The sequence below is a fragment of the Pelodiscus sinensis genome, chromosome 1 (assembly GCF_052426305.1).
Source record: "Pelodiscus sinensis isolate ZL-2025 chromosome 1, ASM5242630v1, whole genome shotgun sequence".
NCBI classification, from domain to species: domain Eukaryota; kingdom Metazoa; phylum Chordata; order Testudines; family Trionychidae; genus Pelodiscus; species Pelodiscus sinensis.
This window is the reverse complement of record NC_143052.1, coordinates 353224067-353242324: the sequence shown is the minus strand read 5'-3', so window position 1 is coordinate 353242324 and position 18258 is coordinate 353224067. Positions and strand designations below refer to the sequence as shown.

The following is an 18258-nucleotide window of genomic DNA, read 5'->3' as shown; positions in this document are numbered from 1 at the left end:
ATTTGTTTGTTGTGCCTGTCTTGAAGAAGCAGATGCCTCGTTTCACACTGTCGATGTGTTTTTTCACTTCCCCGGTGGGTATTTCTGTTTTGGGAATGCCTGACAGAGTTCCTGTCGGTGTTTGTGTCTGCCAGTGGGACTGGAGCAAATATGGTTTATCTTAGGGCCTGTCTGTAAACAATTGATTGGCTGATGTGTGGTAGATGGAAGCCAGAGGCATGTAGGTAAGTGGAAAGATTCATAGGTTCCAGGAATAAGGTGGTGGAAAAGTTGCCATCACTTAATACTACTGACGTGTCCAGGAAGTAGATCTCTTGAGTGGAGTGGTCCAGGATGAGAATTATGGTGGATTATTTCACTAGGAGGGTGGGGAAGCACTGGCATGGATTCCCTAGGGAGGTGGTGGAATCTCCATCCCTAGAAGTTTTAAAGTCCTGGCTTGACAAAGCCCAGGCTGGGATGATTGAGTTGGGATTAGTCCTCCTTTGGGCAGAGGGCTGGACTCGATGACCCATGAGGTCTCTTCCAGCCATAGGATTCTACAGTTCTATGAGAAATCCGTCTCAGCTGGGTCCTGTGGAAAACATTTCATATTTATATAGAAGCCATTCTGTATAACAAAAGCCATTTCAGTTTCTTGTGTCTGCACGTATACTGGAGGGAGTGAACTGGCCTTCACCGAGGTGGGGAGAGGCCAGAAGAATGCGCTGTTGGAATGTGTTTATGAACTATTTTAAGGTGAAGCCCTTACTCCCTAAAATTTGTTTCTTTCTTTGCTGATAATAATTCCTCTTTGAAGTTGACTTTCGTTTCTTGCCCTGATGTCAGACTTGTTTGGTAAAGGGTATTTACCTGCCTCGGTTAGCTTCTCTCTCCTATGTACCAGAATTTGATCTAAATAATCTGGTGCCACCTGTAAATGTTGCTACTTCACTACTCACCTCTTGTAATATTGATAATGCTGATAAAATATTTACTGTCTATTTGTAAAAAAAAAAAAAAAAAGATAACACCCCCCCTCCACTGTGCTTCTGTTTCCTGACAGGCACCTTGTGCATTTCTCAGCTCTACTGACACATTGAGTACCTGATGGCAGGTTTCAACCTCACCCCCTCTGACATGTCAACATTCGTGCTAACAGGCATCCCTGGCCTGGAAGATGCTCATGCCTGGATTTCCATCCCTTTCGCTACTTGCTACATCATCGGCCTCTTCGGAAATTTCTCTGTTCTGTTTGTTGTAGGCAAAGAGCAGACCCTGCACCAGCCGATGTACCTGCTGCTCTGCATGCTGGTGCTCACAGACCTTGGCATCTCTACCTGCGTTGTGCCAAAGGCCCTGTGTATATTTTGGTTCAATTTGAAAGGTATCACTCTGAGTGGCTGCCTCACACAAACTGCCTTCCTTGGCATGGTTTCTGCGATGCACTCAGCCATCCTGGTGGCAATGGCCTTCGATCGCTACGTTTCCATATGTAACCCTCTGAGATACGCCACCATCCTCAGCAATGCACGGATAGCTAAGCTAGGGCTGGTCAGTTTAATAAGAGGGATTGTCTATGTGCTGCCTGTGCCCCTGGTGCTGAGCCGGCTGCCGTTCTGTGACAACCGTATCATCCCTCACACGTACTGTGAGGGTATCACTGTGGCAAAGATTTCATGTGGGGACCTCACATTCCTCAGGCTCTATGGCTTGGTGATGGGGCTTGTCCTTACTGGGATAGACCTGATGCTCATCGCCCTGTCCTACTGTCTCATCATCAGGGTGATTCTTGGTATCTCTTCCAAGAAAGCCCACCTGAAAGCCCTCGACACCTGCACAGCTCACATCAGTGTTATGCTGATGTCTTATACTCAATACCTCTTCTCCAACCTGACACATCGATTCGGTCAGGGCATCGCTCCCCACGTTCACATCATCTTGGTCAACGTCTATGTCCTTGTCCCTCCCATGCTCAACCCCATCATTTATGGGGTCAAAACCCAAGAGCTCCGTGACAAAATGAGGAAAAACATCTGCAGAATGTGATCCCATTGGGTCTTTGGATTCAAATTATGTCGAAAGAGGGGAACAGTTACCTCCTCATTACTCCAGATTGCTCTGTCCCAGTTTGACAGCTATTATTTTGGAGGTTGGGAAAGTAGGAAGCCTTTCTACTGTGATCAGCCCATTGTGACATAAATGGTCTGATATCTCACTTCTGCCATTGTTTTGTGGAACCACAGACAATTGGAGAAGGAAAGAAATATTTTTCCTGTAGTTCCCTGCCCTCAGCCTGAGAGCAAACCTGGAGCTCGGTTTTAGGTTGTAATTCTTTCACATGCAGATGCTGTAGAAGACAAATCTTTCATAAACTTGGTCATTTCCTGTCACGGGTGTCACGACATTGATGCAACGTTGAAGCTCAGAGAGTTTTCTCAGGTGAACCTGAGAAAATTAAAGTGTAGACCAAGATGCAAGAGGAACTCTGGGAAAATCTTCTTCTCAGGATATGTATGAGACAACTCAAATTCTGTTCCGATCTGTTTACACCAAAGAAAGAAACTGGTTCTGCTCATCTGTTTGTACAGTAGCAGAAGAACCCTGCTTCTGACAAACACAGCAAATAGAAATGTTCCTTTTTGGAGACACACAGCCACAAACTAATTCCAAACCAAACTGATACACGGAGTAATGTCTGTCAATGCATTTTTAAACAAAATAGCACAATTCTATTATTGTTGTTCTACCTACATTTTGGCTGTGTCTACACTGGGCCACTTATTTCGGAAAATCAGCCGCTTTTCCGGAATAAGCTGTGAGCTGTCTACACTGGCCCTTGAATTTCCGGAAAAGCACTGACAATTTACTGTAAGAAATTAGCTGCTTTTCTGGAAAAACTATGCTGCTCCCGCTCGGGCAAAAGTCCTTTTTCCGGAAAATTGTTCTGGAAAAGGGCCAGCGTAGACAGCACAGTAGTCTTTTCCGCAAAAAAGCCCCGATCACGAAAATGGCGATCGGGGCTTTTTTCCGGAAAAGCGCGTCTACATTGGCCACGGACGCTTTTCCGGAAAAAGGGCTTTTCTGGAAAAGCATCCTGCCAATGTAGACGCTCTTTTTCTGGAAATACTTATAACGGAAAACTGTTTCGTTTTAAGCATTTCCGGAAAATCATGCCAGTGTAGACGTAGCCAGTGTTCCAATTTAAAAATTTTTTAATGGTGTTAATCACCATTTTGTTTACAACATCTCCCAAGCATCATTCATGTAACAAGTACCACCCACGGGATTTTTTTCACTTTCTTGATACTATGCACAGACTCCTGCTGGGAATTGTCACATTTAAAAAAAAACCCTTCAAGAGGTGTATAACACAAGCTCTCATTGGGTACCTGATCTATACACCAATGTGTTATTTTTAAAAAGTGTGTTTCACTCACTAGGCCAGTGGTCCCCAATCTTTTTACACCCAAGATCACTTTTAAATGTCAGGGCAAGCCAAAATCTACCCCATCCCTTCCCCGAGACCCCACCCCTTCCTTGAGACCCCAACCTCTCTGTTCCTCTCCTCTCCATCTCTTGTTGTCCCCAGCCTTTACTCACTCTGGGTATGTCCACACTACAGCGATAATTTGAACTAACTTAGTTAATTCGAACTAAGCTAATTCGAATTAGCGCATCCAGACTTAAAAACTAGTTCAAATTAGCATTTTGCTAATTCGAACTAGCATGTCCACACTGAGTGGACCCTGAACCGAGGTTAAGGCTGGCCGGAAGCAGTGCTGGCAGGGCATCAGATTAGGACTTAGAGCGTGGAGCTGCTGCCTCAGGCTAACCGAGGGCTGTGCTTAAAGGGTCCCAACCCCCACCCCAGACAGACAGTTCTCAGGGGTGCCCTGCTTGCAAAGCAGTCCTGGCTTGGAGTGCCCTGAGTGCCCACACTGGGCACATCACACCACTCGACCATCAGCCCAGCTGCACTTGCCGCAGGCTGCCATCTGGGGGGGGTCAATCAGGGGGCTGCAGGAGAGCTTCCACCCCGAGGAGCCTGCAGAGCCACCCCAGGCCTCCCCACTGGGGGCTCGTACCCCATTCCTCCCTCACCTCCTTCCACTTACCCCACCCTATCCCCCCTTCCTGATGTACAAAATAAAGGACACGTGTGTTCAAAAACAGAAACTCTCTTTATTGAACAGAACTCGGGGAGACTGGGAAAAGGAGGTGGGAGAGGGGAAGAGAGAGGGTGGGAGAGAGGAGGGCAACTAAAATGATGAGGGGTTTGGAACAGGTCCCATATGAAGAGAGACTAAAGAGACTGGGACTTTTCAGCTTAGAAAAGAGGAGTTCGAACTAGGAGGGTAATGTAGGCATACTGCACTTGCAAATGAACGAGGTGTACCGGTAGTTTGGAATAGGAAGCCTTGTCCGAACTACCTAGTTCGAGCCCCGTGTAGCCGCACTGCACGGGGTTCGAACCAGCGGGGTTTTAAAAATGGCGGCTCCCCGCTTATGCAAATGAAGCCCGGGAAATTCAAATCCCGGGCTTCATTTGCAAGTGCGGTATGCCTACATTACCCCGCTAGTTCCCAATCCCGATCCCTCCCCCCCCCCCAAGTGCTACTAGACTATTTGTTGTTTTTTTAGTGTAACCCCCTTTTTCCTCCCCGGGGTTACTCAGGAGCAGGTCACACTAGCAGGGTAGTGTAGACACACCCGAACAGAGTTTAAAGAGAAGTTAGATCAATTCATGGAGGTTAGGTCCATGAAGTGCTATTAGCCAGGGGGTAGGAACGGTTTCCCTGGCCTCTGTTTGTGGAAGGCTGGAGATGGATGGCTCGAGACAAATGGCTTGGTCATTGTCTTTGGTTCATCCCCTCCAGGGTACCTAGTGTTGGCCGCTGTTGGCAGACAGGCTTCTGGGCTAGATGGACATTTGGTCTGACCCAGTACGGCCATTGTAAGCTCAGGGCTCAGGGTCGGGGGTCTCAGTGGACCACCCTGATTTTCATGCAAACCTGCTCCTGAGTGGCCAGGCTGGCAGCTCTCCTGCCCTAGATGGCCACTTTCCTGTGCCTAGTGTGGAGGTCGTGGATGATGTCCACGATGTCCGCACTAGACCAGGTGGGCGCCCGCCTTTTGTGGACCTGGGAGGGCTCCCGGGAGCCGCCAGCCTGGTCCTGGGAAGAGGCGGAGGGCTGGGTGGCAGCGGGTGGCTGGCTCGTGCCGTGCCAGGAGCAGGGTCTACTGGCTGGGTGCTGGCAGGCTTGCACCTGGCACGGGCACCATAGCCAGCCTGTGCCCCTTTAAGGGGTCCGGGGACGGGAGGGGCGCAGAAGAGTTTCCCTGGTGGAGCCCAGAGTGGTCACCAGGGAAAGCTGGGGAGGGCTAGCCCTTAATTTGAACTAGTTAATTTGAACTAGGCGTTAGTCCTTGTGGACTGAGGTTTACCTAGTTCGAATTAAGCGCTCTGCTAGCTCGAATTAAGTTCAAAGTAGTGGTTTGTATGTGTAGCGCCTATCAAAGTTAATTCAAACTAACGTCTGTTAGTTCGGATTAACTTTGTAGTGTAGATATACCCTCTCACTGCACTGAGGTAGGAGGTGTGGGCTCTGGGGTGGGAATGAGCAATTTCGGTGTGGGAGGGGTGAGAGGTGCAAGCTCTGAGAGGGTATGTCTACACTACCCTCCTAGTTCGAACTAGCGGGGTAATGTAGGCATACCGCACTTGCAAATGAAGCCCGGGATTTGAATTTCCCAGGCTTCATTTGCATAAGCCGGGCGCCGCCATTTTTAAATCCCGGCTCGTTCGAACCCCGTGCCGCGCGGCTACACGCAGCACGGACTAGGTAGTTCGGACTAGGCTTCCTAGTCCGAACTACCGTTACTCCTCGTGGCACGGGGTTCGAATGAGCCTGGATTTAAAAATGGCGGCGCGCGGCTTATGCAAATGAAGCCCGGGAAATTCAAATCCCGGGCTTCATTTGCAAGTGCGGTATGCCTATCTTACCCTCCTAGTTCGAACTAGGAGGGTAGTGTAGACATACCCGGAGGGAATTTGGGTGCAGGAGGAGGTGGAGAAGGGGATGCTGGTTCATGGTGGTGGGTCCAGGCTGGAGAGTGTTGGGGTGAGGTGAAAGGTTGGGGTGCTGAGCAAAGTGCTTGTGGATGTGGGGTGCAGGAGTTTGGGATGGAGCGTGTGAGGGGCTCAGGACAGGGAGGTTGGGAGTATGATGGGCTCAGGGCGCAGGTTTGCAGTATGTGGATGGTGCAGGAGTGTTGTGGCAGAAGACTTGTGGATGTGGGGGACTCAGAACAGGGGGTTCAAGTGTAAGATGGGCTCAGGGTTGGGGACTGTGTGCATATAGGAGTGTTATGATGTTGCAGAGGGATAGGGAGTTGGCTCCAATTGGGGGATAGTTGGCCAGGCTTCATTTTTAAATAAAATATGTCCAATTCAAAATGTTTCAGCCTTGTCTTTATTTATGGCATGGGAGGGGAAAGTGTTTTGGGTCAGGGGCCACTGACCAAAAGAAAAATCAGTCGAGACCACATAAGTGAGATGCAAAAAGCCAACCCCTCCAATCTCCCCGTGAGCTCCAGCTCCATGTGAGGGGAGGGGAGGTAGAACTGAGGTTCAAGGCCTCAGGCCAGATTAACTCTTCTTGGGTTTCAGTGGATTTTTGGGCCCCTCTACACTCTGGAGTGGAGCAAAAAAGGAGGGATTTAGTGTGCAGTGAGTGGGACAGGGATGAGGGGCAGAATCGGGGTTGAAAGTAGGGTACAGGAGCAAGCTGGTGGTAGGTGTCTGGACAGGAGGGAGGGAGCAGGAACAGGTTGCTGATGTGTGTCTGGCCGGGGGTTAGGGGCTGGAGGCTGGTGGGTGTCTGGCCAGGGGGCAGAGGTGGGTTTCTGGATGGGGTCTGGGCAGGGGCAGAGGCAGGGTGCTTGGTGGGGGTCTGGCCAAGGGGAAGGGTGCTGGTGGGGGTAGACACAGGGTACTTGTGGTGGTTTAGGTAGGGAGAGGGGGCAGGGTGCTGTTGTGAGGCACTTGCTGGGGGCAGGGACAGGAACAGCTCAGCCGGTACCTGGGGAACCTGCATCGTGAACCTCTCCTCCTCCCTCCCCAAACTTCCAGCGTGCTTCCTGAGAAGATGGATCTGATGTGCAGCCAGGGACTTCCTTCCCTATGTTGCCTTCCTGTGCAGGGGAGGGGATACCGCAGCCTGGGACTTCCCCTCTCTCCTTCCCTCACACCACCAGCATAGTAAGGCAGGCAACAGAGGGAAGGAAGTCTGTGGTTGTGCACAAGACCCGGCAGTTCAGGAAGTGGGATGGCTGTTTGTGGAAGCGGAGACCAGCCCACATTTCCTGAGATGCTAGCTCTGGCGCGCAGCTGTAGGACTTCTCTCTCCATACTGTAGGAGGCTGGTGCTACCTCCATTTTCACAGGAGGGAGTGACAGTGCGGTTTACTTCTTGGAGAGGGAATAGTTGCGGGGGAGGCCTGGAATGCCTCGTGATCGACTGCTCATGCCCCCAAAATCAACCAGTTCATCGCGATCGACAGGTTGGTGACCACGGCCCTAGACTGATCTACCTTTGGGCTAGTGCGTAAGGGGCTGTGGGCTGTTGGTGCAGTAGAAATCTCACAACTTTACAAGCGGGGAGGGAGGCAGAGGAGCAGCAGCCAGAACCGCAGGGACCAGAGAGATAGCCCAGAGGGCAAAGCTGGGCCGGAAACAGAGCAGCAGGGTTGAGGCAGAGCTGGTGCAGGACCTGACCCGCTGTGTCTATGGGGAGCCAGATCTGAGCAACATCAGGGAGCTGCGGGGTCAAACCCATGGAAGGGGATGTCAGCCCTGCAGGATGTAACATGGCAGCTGAGCACAATGAGCAGCTGGGGAGAGTAGGGTGGGTCACTGTGCACATGGCACAACACAGGGACATGACAAAGGGACACTGGCAAGTCTTTTACTGCCAGAATCCTGGGAGCAGAAAGCCTTTTCCATCCTCCTTTGCTTCCATCACTCCAGGACCATGTCACTGAGTCTCCACAGGGCGGCAGTGACTTTTTGGAAGCCAATGGACTGGATACGACTGCACAGGCCGCATGCAGCAGTGCACTGCTACCATCCACTGAACTGATTTGTGGGCTTGTATCATGTGGCAGCCTCCCCACCCGTAGTACATATTGCAAGGCTGTGTGCACAGACAGCCAGGCTGAGCATGGGGAAGGTCCAGCTTGGCCAGACAAACTGAGCGACCGTTAGCATCAAATTACTTCCCTCCTGGGGGAGGCTCTCAAGCTGTGTCTCTCCAGGGTCTAATTTCTGCTCATGCCACCGTGCGCAGAGCTGAGGGAATTGTCTGGGAATCCCGGCCCACCTGGGAGCTCACAGGGACTGAACAGGGGAGTCATAAATGTGACTGCTCAACTCACCAAGTGTCAGACCTGTGAGATTCACACACTGAGTCTCTTATCTCTGCCTCACTGCCACAGGAAGGAGATTTCCTCTCTCTGCTGAGCAGGATTGTGGTGAGTTGCTGCTTTCTGCATTAATGTTAGTGCTGAGATTTCAGAAGGGGTCCAGCATTCAAATCTAGAACCTTCAGGGCAGGAATTCACCAGCACAGTGACTTGAGCTGTTTAATTTTTTTTTTCCAGACACACCAGGGATTTTCCAGGTTAAGTTGTATTGTAAACAGTTTCTATAATTATCTGTCCTTAAAATCGGTCCCCAATATTTTACTGTGTCCTTCAGCCTCAGTAGCTTTTTACGAATTCCTCAACTTCACTACACAGTTAGCCCATGCAGCCCAAGCCTCGGCACTGGGGGTCTGTGTTATCTGGGGGTTCACCACAAACATGGGTCACACTCTGGCCACAATCTGCACTCACAGTCTGCCCTCAGTGCATTGCTCCCAATTGACACTGGCTTCCCTGAAAGCAAATTTGCCAGACATGTTTCAAAATCACCCATGTGCACACCCAGGCTGAGAAGGCCCCAGACACTAGGCATTTCCAAATTTCCAAAACTATACCTGCGTCTACACTCCCACCGGGTTCTGTTAACATAACGTCAACAGAACTCAGCAGTTTTGTCGATGGCGGTAAACCTCATTCTACGAGGAATAATGCCTTTTATTGACAGAGTTCTGTCAACAGAAGGTGTTATTGCTTCTACACTGTCCTTTGCATCCACACTCTCATGTCGACAAAGTGGCTTGCTTTGTCGACAGAACTGGATGTAATCTAGACGTTCTTTGTTGACAGAAGCTTTGTCAACAGTATCCGTCGACAAAGCTTCTGTCGACAATAGCCTGTAGTCTAGATGTACCCTCAGCGTAAACTTTGGGACCCTTTCAAATTCACCTACAAGCACTTGTAGGAACTTAAATACCTGGTCTGATTTGCACCGACCACGAGCCTCCAGTGACTTCAGCTGGAGTCGTCCCGTGTCCTTGAAGGGCGGGTGAGCTCCTTTGGATCAAAAAAGAGTGGAGAGGAGAGTTCCTGAAATCTCCAACTCACGGGTTTCGAGGTGGACAGAAGTCAGGATAGATATTTGTTTCAGAGAGGGCAAGGGGGTGGCTAGTTCTATGCCCTGCACCTCTGGCTCTGGAGAGGAAAAAAACCAGCAAAAAAAATTCATGTTTCTTGTTCCAGCTTAGAGGAAAGCAGGAGTTTCTGGCAATCGCACCGGAACACACGGTGTATGTGGGCATGGAGTCATTGGCAGTCGTGCAGTATCCAGATCACAGTGCCACGGAGTCCTGTACCCAGGTGACTAGGGAATGGGGAGCCGGCCTCATGCACAGACCAAAAGTGCAATGAGAACAAGGGGCATCTTAGACTGAAATGTACCGTGGACCACACTATAGCCCATTGGCTCTCACACCATTTGCACTGCAGAGCATTCCTGTTCCCATGAGCAACCCCCCTGCAGCCTCCTGGCAATGTGAGCAAATGTCAGCACTGAGAAGCCACCTCAGCAGGGTCGGAGTTTCCAATGGGTTAAAAGACAGTGACGCTGGGGACATGGAGGGAGAGATGAGGTTGCGGGAGCAGGCAGGTTGTGTACATGTGGGAGCAAGTGGCTGTGGGGGTTGCGAGGGCAGGCAGGGAGAGCACACAGCAGTGGGCAGTGCTGGGAGTCGTGGGCACAGGGAGTGGGGTGTAAGTGGACAGATGGGAAAAGCTGCTGAAATTCAGTTTTGTTTGTTATTGTTGGCAGCTTGCTGTAGTAAGTTGAGGGTCAGTAACATGGAGTCAGCAGGCCTAAATAGAGACCTGTAACATGGAAACAGCAACAGGCCTGCAATCTAGTGAGCAAGACTTTGGTTCAGTAACACAGGAGCCAAGAAAGAGGCCCTATTGATAACTGTGTGATTGTGTAAGTTAGGTCGAGCACGGAAGGACACAGGGAGGCACTGGGTACAGACTGTGAGCCAAAGGGGAGTATTGGAACATCTTCATAAGAAATGTCTTGGTACAAAAACTCCCTAAAAACGAATGCACAGACCGACCTAGGTTCAGGACCCGGTCGGAATTGACAGCATGAAGGCTAGTAAGTAAGCCCCCTTCCGTAAGGTGAAGGGTGGTAACTAGGCAACAGGGGGTGGTAACCTGGTACGTAAAGAAATGATGTAAGTTGTTTGTACCTGTCTATAAAAGGACACTGCAGAGGGTGCTCTCCGGCCGACCTTAGGGAGGGGGAAGGGCGCACTAGGCGCCTGAACGGCAGGTGTCGTTGCCTAAACTTACAGAATGCACAGTAGCTTAACTTTGACTAACTGCTGTTAATATCTGTTATATGGCAATAGGCCTGCCCAGTGTTGGTACCTTGTCAATGTGGGCCATAGTGCCCGGTGGTGTAACATTGTACTGATCTCTGTTACCAACTGGTAGAGCTTCACATTTGACAATAAACCTGCTCGACTGATTTCAAACCTTGCCTGCATCTGTCGTTTCCAGGGCATCTCAGAGATCTCCTGTGTTGACCCAAGTGCACGGAGTCCAACACTCTAGATAAAGGGAGTACCGATTGTTACGCACGCAGCCGAAAGTTTATCAACAGAGTAGAGGTCCTGTCAGGAGCGCGCCAGAACGACCCTGACCAGACGACGCTGACACTGATAGTCCAGACCACCGAAGGTACCGAGGTACGAAAACACCGAGGTACGACACTTGCCAGCGAAATTACTCCATCTTACTCCTCGTGTGGCTCCATCCCCCACCATAATACTCTGAACCCCTTTGTGCAACCTTTCCCCATCCCAGGCTGCCCTGATTCCAACAGCATCCTGCCCACCAATATCTTCTCCATGCTCCGTGGTCACACTGGCCCCGCATGCTCCACATGGCTGTTCCCATCACAGAAACTCCCTTGCCTGGGGTGTAATCAGTGACTGTCTCCCACTGGTCAGAAATCTCAAACAGGGAGAGGCAAACACTCCAGACCTTGTGCTACTGCTCTAGGTGCCCTCCACACACCATGTGCGGCTTCAGGCACTGCTAATGCAGGAACAGCTCACAGGCTGGGAAGTGCGCACATTGCACAGTGAGGGGGGGGCACTTCTGAGACATGTGGGGCCTAGAGAAATCCAGCTGCCACAGGGCGGAGCCTGGCACAATGGGCCCCTGGGACCTAAAAGTTAACCCCAGGATATTCTGGGACCATGGACTAGCCAGGATGGGATTCCAAGACCAGAGGTGCCCACTGTGCGCCTTTTCTACTTCCCGCATAGCGCCAGCCAGACAATTTTCACAGTCATATTCCTAACACTGATCTTTTAGAGGGAGAAGAACACCCAACCCTACATTTAAATAGGGTTACCATACATACAGATTTTCCCTGACATGTCCTCCTTTTCACTTGTTAAATCTCTGTCCGGCTGAGTTTTTTAAATGGCTAAAACTGTCAACCTCAGCCTGGGACAATCCACTCAAGAGATCCACTTCCTGTTTACTATAATACATATAAATGGTGGTTGCACAAACACCACCCTATACTGTAAACCTACTGAAAGCTGAAAAAGATTAAACAACGAATGGTACTGCAGCACCTTAGAGATAAACAAAATTATAGATAGTATCAAGAGCTTTTGTGGGCACAACCCACTTCTTCATATGACAAATATGGAGTAAGAGGCACACAGGTTCATATATAAAGTGGGGAAAGGGGGAAGAGAACTGTAGTCCCCTTACTAAAGGAGTTTCTAACTTTTATTGGGAGGATCCTTTGTGCGGCAATATAGTCCGAGAGACTACAACTCCCAGGAGCCTTTGGGAAAAAGGAGGGAACGGTGGCTCTTCCTGGCATGGAGATAGAGAGAGTTAGTGGTCTCCATTTTGGAGAGAGGAGCCAGGCTGCTGGTGGGGAGTCTTTTCCAGGCCAGGAGCTATTGATCGTAACTAGAGGCTGTGGCTGGAAACCTGTCAGGGCTTGGATCTAGCAGGCCACTTCAGGGGTTATCCTGGAGGGGAGAGATCTTGGCTGTGCCTGTGGCTGAGAGGAGTCTCAATAAACCTGCACAGGAGGTAACTGTGAGTAATTGGGCTGCTTGGGAAAGTGCTGCCAAGACCGAGCACATAGAATAGACTGACTCTGGGTCCAGTGAGAGCTGGAGTGACCAGCCCAGGGAACCAGAGCCACTGGCATTTTCTGGGACCGGCTCCAGTGAGAGAGGGATTTTGCAGCTGGCTGCTCAGCTTCGACTGACACACACAGACCCTTCCCAGCACTGTCTCCAGTCCCACTGCAGCCTTCAAGTGCGCCCACACCAGCAAGTGTCTGGGACGCCGAATCCAGAGCAGGGCACATTCTGGGGTGTGTTAAATGGTGGCACGGTAAATGCAGATAAATAATAACATATATATGGAGATATACTTATCCCATAGAGATGGACGGGACCTGTAGAGGTCAACGAGTCCAGCCTCCTGCCCTCACGGCAGGACCAAGTACCATGCCTGACAGGTTTGCCCCAGATCCCGAAATCACCGCCCCCCAAGGACTAAACTCACAGCCCTGGGATCAGCAAACCAATGTTCAAACCACTGAGCTATCCCATGTTGTTGGGCCTATTTTGAAGGATGTTTCCTTTCCTTCTGTGTACTTTGTTAATTGATTTTGTTCACTTTTAATCTGTTCAACCCGATTTCCTAAAATTGGTAAGTAACAGTGTGTTCATTCTAATGGAATCAATAAGCTGTATCTTATTTAGAATTGATTTTTAGAGTTAAAGCCAGATTATAGCTGGAGTAATTTTATTCCGGGAGGCTCCCAAGGCACACCATTGAGTATGTCCAGGGCCAGCCAGGTGGAGGCACCACCATTGTATATGCTTTAAGAGCAAAGAACTGCAGCAAGAGGGTGGATGTGGAATCCCCAACTAACAACATCACCACCCCAACTAACAACATCACCACTGGGGTACTCAGGATCTCCTTTTATATTAAAACAACTCAGCGTGACCTGCTCCTGAGTAACCCAGGGAGTAAAAGGGGGGTTATTGAAAAAAAAGTCAATTTAAGTGTCTGTGCTAAATGAGGCTAATAAAATGGGTACAAGGGTGCGATATTTAGCCTTTGGTGTCATTTGGGCGATGACTATAAGGGGCAATCCAAGCAATGTCTCCATTCAAACCCTGACTAAATGTGTGAAATTTACCTATGAAAGCCAGAAGCACATTTTTTCTTCCTAGCTGGTTCCTGAAATTGCTTTGTAAGAGGATGGCCACTTTTAAATCCATTAATGCGTGCCTAGGCAGGTTAAAAAGTTCCCCTGCAGCGTTCTGTGTGTTTGCATTTCTGATGTCTGACTCATGTCCATTTACTTTTGTTGCAGAGACTGTTCAGTTTGGCCCATATCCGTGGCAGAGGGGCATTGATGTTACTTGCTGGCATAGATCACATTACAGGATGTGCTGCTGTATGAGCCCCTGATGTGGTGGTTTATGTGGTTAGGTCCTGTGATGGTGTCACTTGTGTAAATGTGTGGACAGAGTAAGCAGGGAGGTTTGTTGCAGGGGTGAGTTGCTGGGTGAATCTGATGGAGTTGTGCTGTGTGGTTGCTGGAAATAATTTGTTTCAGCTTGTGGGGTTGTCTGTAGGTGAGGACTTGCCTGTCCTCCCAGGCCTGTGGGAGCGAGGGACAAATTTCCAGGATATCTTGTACATTGTCTAAGGTGCTCTGGAGGGGTTTAAGTTGGCGGCTGTAGGTGATGCACTGTGGTGTTCCATTAATTTGTTTGTTGGGCCTGTCTTGAAGAAGCAGATGCCTCGTTTCACACTGTCAATGTGTTTTTTCACTTCCCCGGTGGGTATTTCTGTTTTGGGAATGCCTGACAGAGTTCCTGTCGGTGTTTGTGTCTGCCAGTGGGACTGGAGCAAATATGGTTTCTCTTAGGGACTGTCTGTAAACAATTGATTGGCTGATGTGTGGTGGATGGAAGCCAGAGGCATGTAGGTAAGTGGAAAGATTCATAGGTTCCAGGAATAAGGTGGTGGAAAAGTTGCCATCACTTAATACTACTGACGTGTCCAGGAAGTAGATCTCTTGAGTGGAGTGGTCCAGGATGAGAATTATGGTGGATTATTTCACTAGGAGGGTGGGGAAGCACTGGCATGGATTCCCTAGGGAGGTGGTGGAATCTCCATCCCTAGAAGTTTTAAAGTCCTGGCTTGACAAAGCCCAGGCTGGGATGATTGAGTTGGGATTAGTCCTCCTTTGGGCAGAGGGCTGGACTCGATGACCCATGAGGTCTCTTCCAGCCATAGGATTCTACAGTTCTATGAGAAATCCGTCTCAGCTGGGTCCTGTGGAAAACATTTCATATTTAGCTAGAAGCCATTCTGTATAACAAAAGCCATTTCAGTTTCTTGTGTCTGCACGTATACTGGAGGGAGTGAACTGGCCTTCACCGAGGTGGGGAGAGGCCAGAAGAATGCGCTGTTGGAATGTGTTTATGAACTATTTTAAGGTGAAGCCCTTATTCCCTAAAACTTGTTTCTTTCTTTGCTGATAATAATTCCTCTTTGAAGTTGACTTTCGTTTCTTGCCCTGACGTCAGACTTGTTTGGTTAAGGTTATGAAATACTAGGATTGATTGTGTTGAACAGCCTTACTGGGCCCGGCTCTGCTGGGGTCACGTTTGGCTCACTTTGTGCTTTATTGATCAACAAAGCTGTTTGTTAGCTGCCAAAACAGAGGGAAGCCTTTGCTTCAACAGGTCCCTACCTTGGACTCCAGGTGAAACGTGCTCTTGGGACTGCGTTTTCTGTATGATTCCCCCTCCCACTGCTCAAGTTTTTGCTTAGAATATGTCATGGCAAAACCTGTGAGCAGGGTTTCCTAGAGCAGTGGGTCATAATGCCCAGATCTCTGTCCTGAGTCCACACCATTCAATGAGAATCTTGCTGGGCCTTTGAGGGTTTCAAGCTTTTCTATCTAAAGGGCTGTTACACTGCAGCTGTAAATATGAACTTTCATCTGCCATCATGTTGCCGATTAACCTGCCTCGGTTAGCTTCTCTCTCCTATGTACCAGAATTTGATCTAAATAATCTGGTGCCACCTGTAAATGTTGCCACTTCACTACTCACCTCTTGTAATATTGATAATGCCGATAAAATATTTACTGTCTATTTGTAAAAAAAAAAAAAAGATAACACCCTCCCTCCACTGTGCTTCTGTTTCCTGACAGGCACCTTGTGCATTTCTCAGCTCTACTGACACATTGAGTACCTGATGGCAGGTTTCAACCTCACCCCCTCTGACATGTCAACATTCGTGCTAACAGGCATCCCTGGCCTGGAAGATGCTCATGCCTGGATTTCCATCCCTTTCGCTACTTGCTACATCATCGGCCTCTTCGGAAATTTCTCTGTTCTGTTTGTTGTAGGCAAAGAGCAGACCCTGCACCAGCCGATGTACCTGCTGCTCTGCATGCTGGTGCTCACAGACCTCGGCATCTCTACCTGCGTTGTGCCAAAGGCCCTGTGTATATTTTGGTTCAATTTGAAAGGTATCACTCTGAGTGGCTGCCTCACACAAACTGCCTTCCTTGGCATGGTTTCTGCGATGCACTCAGCCATCCTGGTGGCAATGGCCTTCGATCGCTACGTTTCCATATGTAACCCTCTGAGATACGCCACCATCCTCAGCAATGCACGGATAGCTAAGCTAGGGCTGGTCAGTTTAATAAGAGGGATTGTCTATGTGCTGCCTGTGCCCCTGGTGCTGAGCCGGCTGCCGTTCTGTGACAACCGTATCATCCCTCACACGTACTGTGAGGGTATCACTGTGGCAAAGATTTCATGTGGGGACCTCACATTCCTCAGGCTCTATGGCTTGGTGATGGGGCTTGTCCTTACTGGGATAGACCTGATGCTCATCGCCCTGTCCTACTGTCTCATCATCAGGGTGATTCTTGGTATCTCTTCCAAGAAAGCCCACCTGAAAGCCCTCGACACCTGCACAGCTCACATCAGTGTTATGCTGATGTCTTATACTCAATACCTCTTCTCCAACCTGACACATCGATTCGGTCAGGGCATCGCTCCCCACGTTCACATCATCTTGGTCAACGTCTATGTCCTTGTCCCTCCCATGCTCAACCCCATCATTTATGGGGTCAAAACCCAAGAGCTCCGTGACAAAATGAGGAAAAACATCTGCAGAATGTGATCCCATTGGGTCTTTGGATTCAAATTATGTCGACAGAGGGGAACAGTTACCTCCTCATTACTCCAGATTGCTCTGTCCCAGTTTGACAGCTATTATTTTGGAGGTTGGGAAAGTAGGAAGCCTTTCTACTGTGATCAGCCCATTGTGACATAAATGGTCTGATATCTCACTTCTGCCATTGTTTTGTGGAACCACAGACAACTGGAGAAGGAAAGAAATATTTTTCCTGTAGTTCTCTGCCCTCAGCCTGAGAGCAAACCTGGGGCTCGGTTTTAGGTTGTAATTCTTTCACATGCAGATGCTGTAGAAGACAAATCTTTCATAAACTTGGTCATTTCCTGTCACGGGTGTCACGACATTGATGCAACGTTGAAGCTCAGAGAGTTTTCTCAGGTGAACCTGAGAAAATTAAAGTGTAGACCAAGATGCAAGAGGAACTCTGGGAAAATCTTCTTCTCAGGATATGTATGAGACAACTCAAATTCTGTTCTGATCTGTTTACACCAAAGAAAGAAACTGGTTCTGCTCATCTGTTTGTACAGTAGCAGAAGAACCCTGCTTCTGACAAACACAGCAAATAGAAATGTTCCTTTTTGGAGACACACAGCCACAAACTAATTCCAAACCAAACTGATACACGGAGTAATGTCTGTCAATGCATTTTTAAACAAAATAGCACTATTCTATTATTGTTGTTCTACCTACATTTTGGCTGTGTCTACACTGGGCCACTTATTTCGGAAAATCAGCCGCTTTTCCGGAATAAGCTGTGAGCTGTCTACACTGGCCCTTGAATTTCCGGCAAAGCACTGACGATTTACTGTAAGAAATCAGCTGCTTTTCTGGAAAAACTATGCTGCTCCCGCTCGGGCAAAAGTCCTTTTTCCGGAAAATTGTTCCGGAAAAGGGCCAGTGTAGACAGCACAGTAGTCTTTTCCGCAAAAAAGCCCCGATCGCGAAAATGGCGATCGGGGCTTTTTTCCGGAAAAGCGCGTCTACATTGGCCACGGACGCTTTTCCGGAAAAAGGGCTTTTCTGGAAAAGCATCCTGCCAATGTAGACGCTCTTTTTCTGGAAATACTTATAACGGAAAACTGTTTCATTTTAAGCATTTCCGGAAAATCATGCCAGTGTAGACGTAGCCAGTGTTCCAATTTAAAAAATTTTTAATGGTGTTAATCACCATTTTGTTTACAACATCTCCCAAGCATCATTCATGTAACAAGTACCACTCACGGGATTTTTTTCACTTTCTTGATACTATGCACAAACTCCTGCTGGGAATTGTCACATTTAAAAAAAAACCCTTCAAGAGGTGTATAACACAAGCTCTCATTGGGTACCTGATCTATACACCAATGTGTTATTTTTAAAAAGTGTGTTTCACTCACTAGGCCAGTGGTCCCCAATCTTTTTACACCCAAGATCACTTTTAAATGTCAGGGCAAGCCAAAATCTACCCCATCCCTTCCCCAAGACCCCACCCCTTCCTTGAGACCCCATCCTCTCTGTTCCTCCCCTCTCCATCTCTTGTTGTCCCCAGCCTTTACTCACTCTGGGTATGTCCACACTACAGCGATAATTTGAACTAAC

At 48.9% G+C, this 18258-nt stretch overlaps 2 protein-coding genes across 2 annotated transcripts; both read left to right on the top strand.

Annotated features, from left to right (window-relative positions):
* The first annotated feature begins 1089 nt into the window (after nucleotides 1-1089).
* LOC149526046 (olfactory receptor 52D1-like) lies at nucleotides 1090-2028 on the top strand. The gene has a single exon (XM_089776991.1). The coding sequence runs from the start codon at nucleotides 1090-1092 to the stop codon at nucleotides 2026-2028; it is 939 nt and encodes a 312-aa protein (XP_089633117.1).
* A 13698-nt stretch (nucleotides 2029-15726) lies between these two features.
* On the top strand, nucleotides 15727-16665 carry LOC142829882 (olfactory receptor 52D1-like). The gene has a single exon (XM_075932025.2). The coding sequence runs from the start codon at nucleotides 15727-15729 to the stop codon at nucleotides 16663-16665; it is 939 nt and encodes a 312-aa protein (XP_075788140.2).
* Nucleotides 16666-18258: the final 1593 nt, after the last annotated feature.

Coding starts and splice junctions, on each gene's coding strand:
- LOC149526046 (XM_089776991.1), top strand. CDS start 1,090: ATGGCAGGTTTCAACCTCACCCCCTCTGACATGTCAACATTCGTGCTA.
- LOC142829882 (XM_075932025.2), top strand. CDS start 15,727: ATGGCAGGTTTCAACCTCACCCCCTCTGACATGTCAACATTCGTGCTA.